The sequence below is a fragment of the Papio anubis genome, chromosome 17 (assembly GCF_008728515.1).
Source record: "Papio anubis isolate 15944 chromosome 17, Panubis1.0, whole genome shotgun sequence".
NCBI lineage: Eukaryota > Metazoa > Chordata > Mammalia > Primates > Cercopithecidae > Papio > Papio anubis.
Window position 1 is genome coordinate 73,713,089 of NC_044992.1, and position 14,885 is coordinate 73,727,973.

Below are 14,885 nucleotides of genomic sequence, written 5' to 3' on the forward strand. Positions count from 1 at the left end.
TCCGGCCACTGCACTCCAGCCTGGGCAACAGAGCGAGACTCCATCTCAAAAAAAAAAAAAATTAGCCTGGTTTGGTGGCACGTGCCTGTAGTCCCAGCTACTCGGGAGGCTGAGGCAGGAATATCGCCTGAACCCAGGAGGCGGAGGTTGCACTCCAGTCTGGGTGACAGAGCAAGACTCTCTCTCAAAAAAAAAAAAAAAAAAGGCCAGTCGCGGTGCCTCACTCCTGTAATCCCAGCCCTTTGGGAGGCTGAGGCGGGCGGATCACCTGAGGTCAGGAGTTTGAGACCAGCCTGGCCAACACAGTGAAACCCCGTCTCTACTAAAAATATAAAATTTAGCCTGGCGTGGTGGCGCATGCCTGTGATCTCAGCTACTCGGGAGGCTGAGGCAGGAGGATCACTTGAACCCGGGAGGCAGAGGCTGCAGTGAGCAGAGATTGCGCCGCTGCACTCCAGCCTGGCGACAGTAAGACTCTTTTCTCCAAAAATTAAAAAATTAAATTAAAAAAAGAAATCCAGAGGAAGTAGAGGAAGGAAAGATGGGAAACACGGTTTGTCCAGCTACAAGAGCTAGGTTCTATAAAATAGCTTCAACGCAGCACCCTGTCCATTTCACGGCTGAGAAAACTAAGGCTGCTAAGTGGCTACGCGAGGACTGACACCGGGCCAGTCCCTCAGAACCAATGCCCCTTCCCACCCAACGCCCTGCTCCTGAAAGATCCACCACCTGATATGGTTTGGATATTTATCCCTGCCCAAATCTCGTGTGGAATTGTAATCCCCAACGTGGGAGCTGGAGCCTGGAGGGAGGTGTTTGCATCGTGCAGGCAGACCCCTCGTGGCTTGGTGCCGTCTTCGTGACAGTGAGTTCTGGGGAGATCTTGTCATTTCAAAGTGCCTGGTGATAATGAGTTCCGGTGAGATGTGGCATCTCTCCGCCACTTACACTCCCTCTCTTGCTTCTGCCTGCTCCCCCTTTACCTTCCGCCATGAGTGAAAGTTTCCTGAGGCCTGCCCAGAAGCTGGTGCCAACGCTATGCTTCCTACATAGCCGGGAGAACCGTGAGCCAATTAAATCTTCTTTCTTTATAAGTTACCCAGTGTCAGGTATTTCTTTCTAGCAACGTAAGAACGGTTTAATATACCATCCAAGAGTACATTCCTTTGTTCTTTTTTTTTTTTTTTTTTTTTGAGACAGAGTCTTGCTCTGCCGCCCAGGCTGGACTGCAATGGCTGGATCTCAGCTCACTGCAAGCTCCGCCTCCCGGGTTTACACCATTCTCCTGCCTCAGCCTCCCGAGTAGCTGGGACTACAGGCGCCCGCCACCCCGCCCGGCTAGTTTTTTGTATTTTTTAGTAGAGACGGGGTTTCACCGTGTTAGCCAGGATGGTCTCGATCTCCTGAACTCGTGATCCGCCTGCCTCAGCCTCCCAAAGTGCTGGGATGACAGGCTTGAGCCACCGCGCCCGGCCTCCTTTGTTCTTTTATTTTGTTCATCATGGACTGATATTTTGGTAAAACCATAAAAATAAAGTGCTAGAAAAAAAATTTAAAAACAAAGATCACAAAAACCAACAAGCTGGGCACAGTAGCTGTTGCCTGTAATCCCAACACTTTCAGAGGCTGAGGTGGGCGGGTCACTCGAACTCAGGAGTTCCACGCCACAGTGAGTGGTCTATTAAAAAAGAAAGTTTCTTCTGGCTGGTCCTAGCTACCCCCAACCCTCTAGAGGTCCACGCATGAGCTCAATTTGGACACAGAAATCCCCCACAGTTCTTCTCTGGTGTCCACACAGGGGCACTACATGGCCTAAAAGGGCCACACCCAGTTGGGGGACAAGCACAAACTTCCGGCCTGGTGGGACATGGCCCGGGAGCTGCTGCCAGAGCAGAAAGAAGCCCCAGCCTGTCTTGGGTACCTCTGCCCCTCGGGCCACAGCAGAGGTTGTACAAAGTCCCAACTCCCAGAGGGAGCGGGTACAACGGCACAGCCAGGCTGAGCACCAGCCGTGACAAAGCACAAGGAGGAGGTGGGTGACAAAGCACAAGGGGCTGCAAGACCCGTGGGCCCCTCCAGAAAGGGCTGGTCAGCAGGGCACACCCACTGGCGGCACGAGGGCCCCCTGGGGGTCCTGAGACGGCACTTCTCTGACGAGGCTCTGGAGCAAAGATGGCCTTCATCCCACACGCTTCCCGCGATGCAGCCCCCTGCCCAGCCCCGCCCAACACCCTGGGCCCATCACGCCACCTGGACCACCTCGGCCTGGCTCCTCCAAGCTGCGCGTGCCCACCCATTGCCCGAACTAACGGGGTCCCTACCGACCATCTCAGTGCTCTCCCACACTCCTGCTCCTTGTCTCCCTCGGCTCCTACAGTGTCCCTACCATCCACCCCTCTCGCTGTCTCCCACCCTGTGCCCACACCTCAGCCACCACAGTGTCTTACCGCAAAAGACCTCAACTGGCCTCTTGTGCACTCCCACTTTCTTGGCTGCCAAAGGAATCTTTTCAAAAATGCTTAACCAGGTTTCCCATTCCACTGAGGACACCTGGACCCCAGACTCCTTCCTGCCACTGCCACGTGCCCCCAGAGCCTGGGATGTGTGGCAGGTGCCCTCTGCCTGCAAAGTTCCTCCTAACCACAGGGCAGGCTCCTCCTGCCACTGGGACCTCAACCTGAATATCACTGCAGGGAAGCTCTCCTAACTGCCATCTCATGTTGGCACAACGCCATCGCCCCAGTGTCAGGTGTAGTGAGTCCCGCTGTCTGGCACAGTCTTGGTGACAGAAACATTTTGTACATAGAGGCCATGCACACACCTGTGCACACACAGGGAAAGAATCGGAATATCAGCAAATACACATTAAATGATGGAACATCACTGTGATCTCTGATGACTCAGAACCCTTCACACAGTGCCCATAAGTCCTGACCACCGTTCTCTGCAGAGCCTGAGATCTGCGAGGTCTACGGACCTCTTCTCTGAGAACTGCCTGTGGCTCCCGTCCGGTACCAGGCGCCCTGCCACTGGGCTTGCCTCTAACTCATCGATCACAGCCACCCATGGGGGTTGCTCTTCTGAGAATCTGATCACGCGACCTCATCTGGCCTCAAATCTGCCCGCGACTCCTGACCATTTTCAAAATAAAGTTCAATCTCCTTGGCACAGTGTATGAAGACATACCGAGGACGGGGCCCAGCCTGCGTGGCTTCAGCTGCTCCCTGCAGGCCCAGAGCAGCCTTTATCTGCCAGTTTCTGCACACGTGCTACTCCAGGCCCCCAGACCCCTCTCCCCACATTGGGTGAGGTTCCTTCCCACCAGGGCTCAGGACTCAGCAGGTCACCCTCTTCTCAAAAGCTTCAGGCAGCCAGGACAGGCAGATGGCACGCGCCACCCCTCTATGTGAGATGGGTGCTACCAGGCCTGTGTGTTCTGCACAGAAGAGCAGCCTGATAAATCCACACAGCAAGTGACTCGCTGCAGCACCCAGGGAGCGCCCAGCTTCTCCAGCGCCTCATCCATCACACTCAGGACCCACGAGAAGCTCCACACACCAAGGGCCTGTAAGTCAGCTGGGCTTGGTATGCCTTTCCTTCTGACCTCATCACAGAACGGCCTGCCCTGCTTCCGTACAAATCCCATCTCTGGATGATCCCCAAAGCCTCAAGGCTGAGATTAATTGGCTTTCAAAAGCACGGGTTCAGCGTCTGGACGCAATCTGCCTGTCGGCCAGCAGGCGTCACTAGCAAGCACCTGGTTTCAAGAAGGACCACATGAAGCTTCCGGGTTGGGGAGCGGCAGGAGAAGCCTCCGGGGAGGGGAGGGCCCCACTGCCAAGCAGGCACCCCCTTCCAGGAGAACCTCCCAGCAGGGGCTGGCACAGCACCGGGGGCATCCCATCACTTAGATTTTCTCATTTAAAAATACTGAGCTGACCTAACGGTGATGTTGTAGGTCTACCTGTTGTGGTATAATGACGCATCATGGTTTTCTTGCAGTTCCTGCCTGATAACTCTCCCTCGTCACAGTCTTTTGTTACAACGTTGGGCGTGTCAGGCCTCAGGAAACAGAGTCCTCCCAGGTCTCCACTCTCACCTGACTTTCCATTGTAGGTCATAAGCCTCTCCCCAGAGCTCCCACCCTCTACCCTGGGGGAAGGAATGCTGACTTCAGGAAGCCTCCCTAAAAACCCAGAGGACAGGGCTTGGAGAAGTTCCTGGGGAGTGGTGGGGGGGCTGGGGGGTCCTCCAGGAAGCCCCTTCCCCCATATTTCCCCCTACGCATCTCATCTGTATCCTCTGTAATACCCTTTATGATAAACTGTTAAACCTACGTGTTTCCCTGGGTTCTGTGAGTCACCCCAGCAAATCGAACCCAAAGAGGGGGTTGTGAGAACCCCAACTTGAAGCCAGTGGTCAGTCAGAAGTTCCAGAGGCCAGGACTAGTGACTGGTGTCAGAAGCGGGGCAGTCTTTGAACCACCATTGCAAAATTATAACTGAGACAGTGAAAGAAATCTGACCTAACCAATTCCATCTTGCTTCTAACCTCCAAGCTCTCCTTGTTCATTCCTGGGTGTAGGCCGAACTAAGTTTGGGAGAAACTTAGTTTGAAACAAAGACAGTAGCACCTTTCCTGAAACAAACCCCCTTTTTGCCTGGGGACTAGACTGCCTTTGTAGGACTAACAAATTAGCCAAAAGATTACAAATTATGGTTTAGGGCCAGGTGCAGTGGCTGGCCCCTGTTGTCCCAGCACTTTGGGAGGCTGAGGCAGGATCACTTGAGTCCAGGAGTTCGAGACCAGCCTGGGCAAAATGGCAAAATGCTGTCTCTACCAAAAATACAAAAATTAACTGGGGCATGATGGTGCACGCCTGTAGTCTGTTACCAGGGAGGCTGAGGTGGAAGGATCGCTTGAGCCTACAAGGTTGAGGCTTCAGTGAGCCGTGATCGCAGCACTGCACTCCAGCCTAGGTGACAGAGTGAGACCGTGTCTCAAAAAAAAAAAAAAAAAGAAAGAAATTATGGTTTAGGAGTCATGCAGCTATAGGCTACAAGATTCTGACCTTCCCCAAATTGTTCCTGGGGTAACATCACCATTGTAAAACCTAAGATCAATCAGTGTTGGAGATATTTTGCAGACCCTGCACTCCACGGATCAGCTGGCACCCCCCAGACTGATAAACTGGCTCATCCCATTTGTGGCCCCCACCCAGGAACTGACTCGGCGCAAGAGGACACCTTCGACTCCCTAGGTTTTCGTCTCCAACTCACTGGCCCCTACACACCAAGTTATCCTTAAAAACTGATCCCCGAATGCTCGGGGAGACTGATTTGAGTCATAATAAAACTCCGTTCTCCCGCACAGCTGGCTCTGCGTGACTCACTCTTTCTCGATCCTAATTCCCGTCTCAGTGAATCGGCTCTGCCTAGGCAGTGGGCGGGGCGAACCCGTTGGGTGGTTGCATCTTGGGGACTGAGCCCTCACCCTGTGGTCTGACCTCTCTCCAGGCAGGCGATGGTGGAACTGAACTGAAGGACACCCAGCCGAGTCTGCTGCAGAGCTGACTGCTCACATGCTGGTGACAAACTCCCTCTCCCGCCACATTTGGTCACAGAAGTCTTCCTCTGTGCTGATGATTCTTGTGGTATGAGAGTAGAGGAAAAACAGTGTGAGTTTTCCAGACCTGTGAATAAAATACACACAAAATAAAATCTACTAAAAATACACGGAGACGGGGTTTCTCCATGTTGGTCCCAACCTCAGGTGATCCACCCGCCTCAGTCTCCCAAAGGGCTGGGATTACAGCCGTGAGCCACTGCACCAGGCCCAAATAGATATATATTTTTATGACCTCCATATGTAAATATATTTAATACTCTTATTATTATTATTTTAGACAGAGTCTGGCTCTCTTGCCCAGGCTGGAGTGCAGTGATGCGATCTCGGCTCACTGCAACCTCCATCTCCTGGGTTCAAGCAATTCTCTGCCTCAGCCTCCCAAGTAGCTGGGATTACAGGCACCTGCCACCACGCCTGGCTAATTTTTGTATTTTTACTAGAGATGGGGTTTTACCATCTTGGCCAGGCTGGTCTTGAATTCCTGACCTTGTGATTCACCCACCTCAGCCTCCCAGAGTGCTGGGATTACAGGCGTGAGCCACCGCGCCCGGCTAATACCCTTAACTTACAAGACACTTTCTGGGACTGGAAGGCAGGTCTGGGGTGGCTCACTCACTTTGTACTCAGGACAGAGGACTCAATCTCAGCATCCTGAGTAGCTGGGACTACAGGCAGGCACCACCATGCCCAGTTAATTTTTTTTTTTAAATTTCTTGTAGAGATGGGGTTCCACTATGTTGTCCAGGCTGGTCTTGAACTCTTGGCCTCAAATGATCCTCTCACCTTTAAGTGTACTGAATTTAGCTCTTGTGGCCCCTGTTGGATTCCAGAGAGTGCTGCTCAGCCCTCTGGGAGGCTAAATTCAGTACATCCACTCTTTTGTTTTGAAACAGAGTCTCACTCTGTCGCCCAGGATGGAGTGCAGTGGCACAATCACGGCTCACTGCAGCCTCGAATGCCCATCTAAAAACTACAACTCGGCCGGGCGTGCTGGCTCACGCCTGTAGTCCCAGCACTTTGGGAGGCCAAGGCGGGCGGATCACAAGGTCAGGAGATCAAGACTATCCCAGCTAACACAGTGAAATCCCATCTCTACTAAAAATACAAAAAAATTAGCCAGGCGTGGTGGCAGGTGCCTGTAGTCCCAGCTACTCAGGAGGCTGAGGCAGGAGAATGGCATGAACCCAGGAGGCAGAGCTTGCAGTGAGCCGAGACCCAGTCACTGCACTCCAGCCTGGGTGACAGAGCGAGACTCTGTCTCAAAAAAAAAACTACAACTCAAGCGATCTTCCCACCTACTTACAGGTGTGAGTCACTGCACCCGGCCTCTCATCTACTCTTTAAATAGGTCCAGGGGACAAAAGTGATGTACCTGTGACCCCATGTTTTTTTTCACTTCCTCACTGACTGCCAAAGAGTAGCCACAACCATTTTTAAAACTGAAATAAGAGAGGTCGGCAGTAGGTATTAATTCTGTCACTGGCACTTGCTGGAGAAGATGGTACCACCACCATGAAGGAACATGAAAGGCTGTTGTCTTTGAATGTGTACTTGCCAAAAAAAGTGAGTAAATGAGAAATAGAAGTTGAAGTCAAAGTCTTGTCGTTGAGTTTAGACTTTGCGGACTTTTAGAACGACGTACACGTTTCACGTGCCAAAAACAGCACAACAAAAAACAAAAACCCTTAAAATCAGTAAGGACTCAAAATGAAGTAGAAACAGGTGAACCTAACTTGATGACAAGTGGGTAACTTGTAATAAACTCACAGGTATTTTTGTGTTTGTTGTTTGTTGAGATGGGATCTCACTCTGTCACCCCAGCTGGAGTGCAGTGGCATGATTATAGCTCACTGCAGCCTCAAACTCCTGGGCTCAGATAGTCCTCCCACCTCAGCCTCCAAGTAGCTGGGACTACAGGCACACGCCACCATGCCTGGCTAATTTATTTTATAATTTTTTATAGAGATGGGCGTCTCACTTTGTTGGCCAGGCTGGTTTCCAACTCCTCACCTCAAGCGATTTTCCCCCCAGCTTCCCAAAGTGCTGGGATTACAGGCATGAGCCACTGTATCCAGCCACGGGTTTTAATATATACACGGACATAGATACACTGAAATAGATTTACATGTGTATAGTGTATAGAAACACACGTTGCCTAGCTCTATCCATTAAGAAAACCAAGAAGAAATGGCATCCCAGAAGCAATATGTCTATCTGGTACTGGGATCTTGGTTTCTAAACACCACCTTCTAAACTAAAAGGAACCAGGACTCCTTGGAGAAATGACTGATTCTGGGATATGTCAAGGCAAGCGTAAGATGAGCCTGAATTCTGTGGTGCCAGAAAGAAAGAAAATGCTCCAGAAGGTTGGGACGTGCTATGAGGACAGAGAGGCCAACTTGAAGGGGCTTCTAACACCTTAATCTGGACAATGTGAGCCACAAAGTACATGATAGCAATGGGTTAGAATCCATGGGATAAAAAGATGCACTGGCCGGGCGCGGTGGCTCACGCCTGTAATCCCAGCACTTTGGGAGGCCGAGGCGGGCGGATCACGAGGTCAGGAGATCAAGACCATCCTGGCTAACACGGTGAAACCCCGTCTCTACTAAAAATACAAAAAAACTAGCCGGGCGAGGTGACGGGCGCCTGTAGTCCCAGCTACTCGGGAGGCTGAGGCAGGAGAATGGCATAAACCTGGGAGACAGAGCTTGCAGTGAGCTGAGATCCGGCCACTGTACTCCAGCCTGGGTGACAGAGCGAGACTCCGTCTCAAAAAAAAAAAAAAAAAAAAAAAAAAAAAAAAAGATGCACTAATACCAAGACGTCACTCCTGCACTCCAGCCTGGGTGACAAAGTGAGACTCGTACTAACACCGAGACCTCACCCCTGCACACCAGCCTGGGTGGCAGAGTGAGACGCCATCTCAAAAAAAAATATATATATATAGTAATGAAAATTAATAGAAAATTGATGAGAAGAGATGGTTCTTTCTTACAGGAGAATCCCAACTAATAAATGTAGGAGTAATGGAAACAGAAAAATCATTTAACAAATAGCACATTAATAGTTATTTTGGGGAAACACTCATGGGTGCTAAAATTAGTGACAGAAGTATATGGTTAGAAACAAGATCTTGCTGGGCGTTGTGGCTCAGGCCTGTAATCCCAACACTTTGGGAGGCCGAGGCAGGCGGATCACTTGGGGTCAGCAGTTCAAGACCAGCCTGACCAACATGGTGAAACCCCGTCTCTACTAAAAATACAAAAAAAATAAAAATAAAAATAAAAATTAGCTGGGCATGGTGGCAGGCGCTGGTAATCCCAGCTGCTCAGGAGGCTGAGGCAGGAGAATCGCTTGAACCCGGGAGACAGAGATTGCAGTGAGCCAAGATCAAGCCACTGCACTCCAGCTTGGGTGAGAGAGAGACTCAAGTCTCAAAAAAAAAAAATTTAAGGCCGGGCGCAGTGGCTCAAGCCTGTAATCCCAGCACTTTGGGAGGCCGAGGCGGGTGGATCACGAGGTCATGAGATTGAGACTATCCTGGCCAACATGGTGAAACCCCGTCTCTACTAAAAAATACAAAAAACTAGCCGGGCGTGGTGGCAGGCGCCTGTAGTCCCAGCTTCTCGGGAGGCTGAGGCGGGAGAATGGCGTGAACCCGGGAGGCGGAGCTTGCAGTGAGCCGAGATCCTGCCGCTGCACTCCAGCCTGGGCGACAGAGCAAGCCTCCGTCTCAAAAAAAAAAGGCTGGACACGGCGGCTCACACCTGTAATCCTAGCACTTTGGGAGGCCAAGGTGGTGGATCACCTGAGGTCAGAAGTTTAAGACTGGCCTGTCCAACATGGTGAAACCTCGTCTCTACTAAAAATACACAGATTAGCTGGGAGTGGTCGTGGGCAGCTGTAATCCCAGCTACTTGGGAGACTGAGGCAAGAGAATCACTTCAACCCAGGAGGTGGAGGTTGCAGTGGGCAAAGATTGTGCCACCAAACTCCAGCCTGGGCAGTGAAGAGAGACTCCATCTTAAAAAAAAATAATAATAAAAAGAAAAAAGAAAGAAGATTTTTTACATAGTGGCAAAATATTTCCCCATAAAATAGGCATTATTTACAAAGGGAAGGACCCCAACTTTGTGGACACACTTGGCAGGCACCACCTCAGCCCCCGGGGCCCGATGAGCACCAACAGCCAGGGGCATCCTGTGGCTCATAAGACACTGGGAAGGACACAATTTCCCTGTTGAAGTTATCATTGGATCCTGGACCACGGTACAGTCATTCATGAAGCAGCTGCTAAGCGAGAATAAATACTGGAGACCAGATCACGGGATTATATTAACATGAACGCCAGCGTCTCCATGTGGCTGAATGAACTGTGGTTCTGTAAGAGATCAGCATTCTAGGGGCTGTGGGTAAAGGGTACACGGTAAATCTTTGTGCTGCTTTTGTATCTTTTTCTAAGTTACAGATAATTTTTTTTTTTTTTTTTTTGAGATGGAGTTTCACTCTTGTCTCCCAGACTGGAGTGCAACGGCGCGATCTCGGCTCACCGCAACCTCTGCCTCGCGGTGTAATACCCTACCTTGTTTCAACCTGATTGATTCTCTCTTAGCTGAGAGCTGGACAGACTCCATGTTGGTTTCTTCGCTTGCAGCCTCTTATCCCCCTCCCTTAAGGACATACCTGGTGCAAGCCCACCCCAAGCACATCCAGGAATGCACTTACTGATAAGAAACTGGAGCAAGCTGTACCAGCAGCCCCTGGGAACGCGCTCTGTTGATGGTACCCAAAGCCCCTGCGTTTATCACTTTGTGATAATTGAAGCCCCTGCACCTGAAACTGTTTTTTGTTTTTTCCTGTAACTGTTTCTGTAACCATTTCTCTTTTAACTTTTTTGCCTGTTCTGCTTCTGTAAAAAAAAAAAAAAAAAAAAAAAGCTTCAGCTAGACTCCCCGTCCCCTATTTAGACCAAGGTTTAAAAAGAAATCTAGCCCCTTCTTCGGGTGGAGATAATTTCGAGCTCTAGCCGTCTCTGGGTTGCCGCCGGCAATAAAGAACGCCTGAATTAGTCTCCGAGTGTGGCGTTCTCTCTATAACCCGCTCGGTTACAACATCGGGTTCAAGCGATTCTCCTGCTTCAGCCTCCCGAGTAGCTGGGACTACAGGCGCCCGCCACCACGCCCAGTAATTTTTGCATTTTTAGTAGAGACGGGGTTTCACCACGTTGGCCAGGCGGGTCTCGAACTCCTGGCCTCAATCGATCTACCCGCCTCGGCCTCCCAAAGTGCTGGGATTACAGGCGTGAGCCACCGCGCCCGGCCTTTCTTTTCTTTTTCTTTTTTTTAAACTCAGATACAGCAAGGCTGCCTGGGTGCGGAGCCGCCCTTGTCGGCAGCGGAACCCAGGGAACTCTCCCGGGGCTGCGGGGCCCTGGTCGGCAGCGCCCACCGCCCCAGGTCATCCAAGGGCGACCGAGGAAACACTCCCGCCCCGCCCCGCCGCAGCCTCCGCGAGCGGGTCCCCGGTCCGGGCCCGGCCGGGCTCTGAGGGTCGACCTCGCGCTCCAGGTCCTCGTCCGACAGGACGGCAAGTCCCGAGGTTTTCCACAGGAAGAGTGGTCGGAGCTGCTCCCACGCCGCCCGCCCGCGCCGCCCGCCTGCGCCTCACCCGAACGCCCGCCAGCAGCGCTGCCGGGTCCCGCCGCGTTGCCACAGCGACCGGGTCAGTCGGCCGCGTCCGGCTGCGCTCGGTGCAGCGCTCGGGTCCCGCCGGCAGGAAACGGGGTCCCTGGCGCTGGGTTCCGGCCGCTCCCGCCCCGCCGGGTTCCGCGCTGCGCCCAGGCCTGAGACACGCCCCGGGCCGAGCCGACCGCCGCCGCGGATCGAGGGAGGGAGCCCGGCCTCCTCACCGGTCAGCGGGGCGACTCCGGACTGGGTTCCGGGCTATGGGGACGGCGGGCTCCGCCGCGCGAGGCGCCCCCACCCTCGCCGCCCCCGGCCCGGCCGAGGGTCCCCAGGCGCCCGCTCCCTGAGGCCGCCCGGCTCGCGGTCCCGAAGGGGTGTCTGGAGCGTTTGCCCTGAGATGAGGGGAGCACGAGGGCGGGGGCGGCCGAGGCTGCCCGTGGGGGTCTGTACGGGCCGGGGGCGCCACCGAGTCCTGCCTGAGGGTCGGCTGCGGCCACCGGGGCACGAGTTCCCGGCGCCGCCCACGGGCTCGGAGACTGGCGGGGCCCGGGCCGTGCGCGCAGCCGCTCAGATCCCGGTTAGGGAACTGGGGGAAAGGACGGGGCCCGGAGGCGCCCCCACCATCCTGTGGGAACAACATCCTCAGGGCCAGCCATTCCCCACCATTCACATCCTCCGAAAAAGGCACCTGTTCTTATCCATCTGCGGATCAATGAACGGAGCCCGGCCCCGGGACAGAGCAGCCTGGTTCACCCGAACCCTCAGCCCGCACTTCTGCGTGGGAGTGGAGGGGGTGTCTGGTGTCTGGGAATTCCCCTGGTGGGGCAATAAGCCAGGGGTCTGGTGTCATCCCCCACCCACATTGTTACACTGGGTCACTCCAATCCCTGCCGTGCCTGCAGCCCAGACACCCTACAGCCCGTCCTCCTGGACCCACGCGTCCCGGTGGGGCTGCCCCTCACCCACTGTCCTCAGTCCCGTCTCACACACCAAACCCTCTTCTACCTCGGGGCCTTTGTGCCAGTTGCCTCTGCCTAGACCTGGTTCCCTGGATGCTCCCTCCCCACCCCAGGTGTGTGTCCGGCTCCCTGGATCCACCCCCCACCCTGTGTGTCTAGCCCCCTGGACCCACCCCACATGCTGTGTATCTAGCCCCCTGGACTCCCCTCCCCACTCCCTGTGTCTAGGTCCCTGGACCCCCCACCTGCCCCATGTGTCCAACTCCCAGGACTCCCCCCACCGTGTATCCGGCTCCCTGGGTTCCCCTGCCACCCCGTATGTTTGGCTCCTTGTCCTCCTGCTGCCTTCTCAGTGCCTGTACACCCCCAGCCTCTTCAGACTTGTCACTCTATTAGAACAGGATGTAGGGCCTGGACTGTTGGCTCCCTGCTACCCCCACCCACAGGGCAGTGCTGGGGTTGACCTGGCCTTGGCTGCACATTTGGCCCCTGGATCAGCTCTAGGACTAGATGTACCCAAAAGGATGCCCATATCCCTGCCTCAGCTCCTGCCTCTGCCCACCCAGACAGCTGCCTTGCCCCCATGTCCATGATGCAGCCACCAGGCCTGGGTAAGTGTGGGTGTCAGAGATGGGCTGGGCCACCCAGAAGAGGAGCCGGCACTTGCTGGGTCTGTATCCCGGCTCCGCGTGCCTCAGTGTCCCTGCCTGTAAAGTGGGATCTATAGGAACCCACGTGTGGGCCGGGCACAGTGCTCACACCTATAAACCCAGCACCTTGGAAGGCCAAAGGAAGGATCTTTTGAGCTCGGGAGATAGCCTCTCGCTCTGTTGCCCAGGCTGGAGTGCAGTGGCATGATCTCAGCTCACTGCAGCCTCCACCTCCTGGGTTCAAGCGATTCTCTTGTCTCAGCTTCCTGAGTAACTGGGATTACAGGCGCTTGCCACCACGCCTGGCTAATTTTTGTATTTTTAGTAGAGATGGGGTTTTGCCATGTTGGCCAGGCTGGTCTCAAACTCCTGACCTCAAGTGATCTGCCTGCCTCAGCCTCCCAAAGTGCTGTGATTACAAGTTTGAGCCCTCATGCCTGGCCAAAAAAAAATTTTTTTTAATTAACTGGATGTGATGGCACGTGCCTGTGGTCCCAGCTACCTGAGGCCAAGGTGGGAAGATCACTTGAACACAGCAGTTTGAGGCTGCAGTGAACTATGATCGCACCACTGCACTTCAGCCTGGGCGACAGATCAAGACTCTGTCTCCAAAAAAAACCCCTAAACCCATGTGTTATGGATAGGGCCTCTAAGAAGGTAATTAAGGTTACGTGAGTCCTAAGGGTGAGGCCCTGAACTGTTGTCTTTATAAGAAGAGGAAGAGACATCAGGAGTGAGCACACAGAGCAGAGGCCACATGAGGACTCAGGGAGAGGGTGCCGTCTGCAAGCTGCGGAGCGGCCTCAGGAGGAACCCACCCTGCCGGCAGCCTGATCTCTGATATCCAGACTCCGGAAGTGAGAAAGTAAATGTCGTTTAAGACCCCCCAGGCTGTGGTGTTGAGTTACGCGGCTCCAGCAAGTCATTCACCAGGTCATGGGGATCTGGGCCTGGAATCATGTGCTGGCCACGTCAGCAGCATGGCGCCCATGGTCACCGCTTCAGCTGACCACATGCCCGCATGCCCCAGGGACAGAGCAGGGTGTGCCACGGGCACTGCCTCGGTCCTGAAGCTATGGGGCAGGCCGGTCTGGTCCTGCCCAGGGCCCTCACAGCCTGTGCTCTGATTCGAGGGCCGTTCAGTTGGGTTGAGCTCCACAGTTCCAGGGCACCCGCCGTCAGCTCAGGCCCACCTCACTGAATCCCCCCAGCAGCAGGTGCCCACATAGCCCTAGATTCCCTCAAACCAAACTGAAGGCGCTGCCCCTGGCCACACCCTTGGCATCTGGGGACGCTTCCTCCTTCCATTCCCTATTTTCCTTCCCCCTCCTTCCCTTCCCCCTGTTTCCCTCCATTCCTCTTCACTCATTCCTCTTCCTTCCCTCCCCACTCATTCCCCCCTCCTCTCTTCCCTCCTATTCTTGTTGCCATTCCTTCCTCCTTGACCCCATTCATTGCTGCTCCTTCCTTGTGCCATCCCACTCATTCCCTGGCCCTGGTATCCCTTCGTGTGTATTTATGTGTGCCCCATCACTCATTCATTCATCTTCCTGACCTCTTGGCCTTATCCCCATTCCTTATGACAGGTGCCCTTTCCATCTTTGTTCCGTCTGTCCATTCATATTTCGAATCCATCATCATTCCTTATTCAGCACCGCCCCTCCCCTGCTTTCCCTGCCCAGTTTCCCAGCTGGGCTATACCTGGACACCCTCAGTGCGGGTGGCTGGGAGTTGGCTGAGGGACACCACATTCACCTCACTCCTGGCCTCCAGCACCCAGCAGCACTCACAGGTGGGAGGCAGACACGGTATGTGCCAGGGCCTGGGGCCGCCAAAACAAAGAACCTCAAACTGGTCCTTTCTTCTTTCCCAGTTCAGGAGAGGTGAGGATGTCAGCCAGGCCACGGCCCCTCCAGAAGCCCTATGGGAGAATCCTTCCCACCTTTGCCTCAGGTAGCTGG

General features: G+C 54.0%; 2 protein-coding genes across 17 annotated transcripts in view; one reads left to right on the forward strand and one right to left on the reverse strand.

Annotated features, from left to right (window-relative positions):
* CCDC57 (coiled-coil domain containing 57) overlaps positions 1–12,071 on the reverse strand; it is a 114,386-nt gene extending 102,315 nt beyond the window's left edge. For 8 of the 16 annotated variants that reach the window (XR_001896118.3, XR_001896115.3, XR_001896116.3 and 5 more), the window contains exons 1-2: positions 11,299–11,372; positions 5,494–5,692 (exon numbers count right to left, since the gene is read on the reverse strand). The gene's annotated coding sequence lies outside the window, so the exon portion shown is untranslated. The other 8 variants (XM_031657183.1, XM_031657181.1, XM_031657182.1 and 5 more) reach the window with 8 other exon arrangements.
* LOC116270976 lies at positions 1,868–14,109 on the forward strand. The gene is made up of 3 exons (XM_031656981.1): positions 1,868–1,917; positions 11,199–12,885; positions 13,638–14,109. The coding sequence occupies exons 1-2, from the start codon at positions 1,868–1,870 to the stop codon at positions 12,865–12,867; spliced, it is 1,719 nt and encodes a 572-aa protein (XP_031512841.1). The 3' UTR covers positions 12,868–12,885; positions 13,638–14,109.
* Positions 14,110–14,885: the final 776 nt, after the last annotated feature.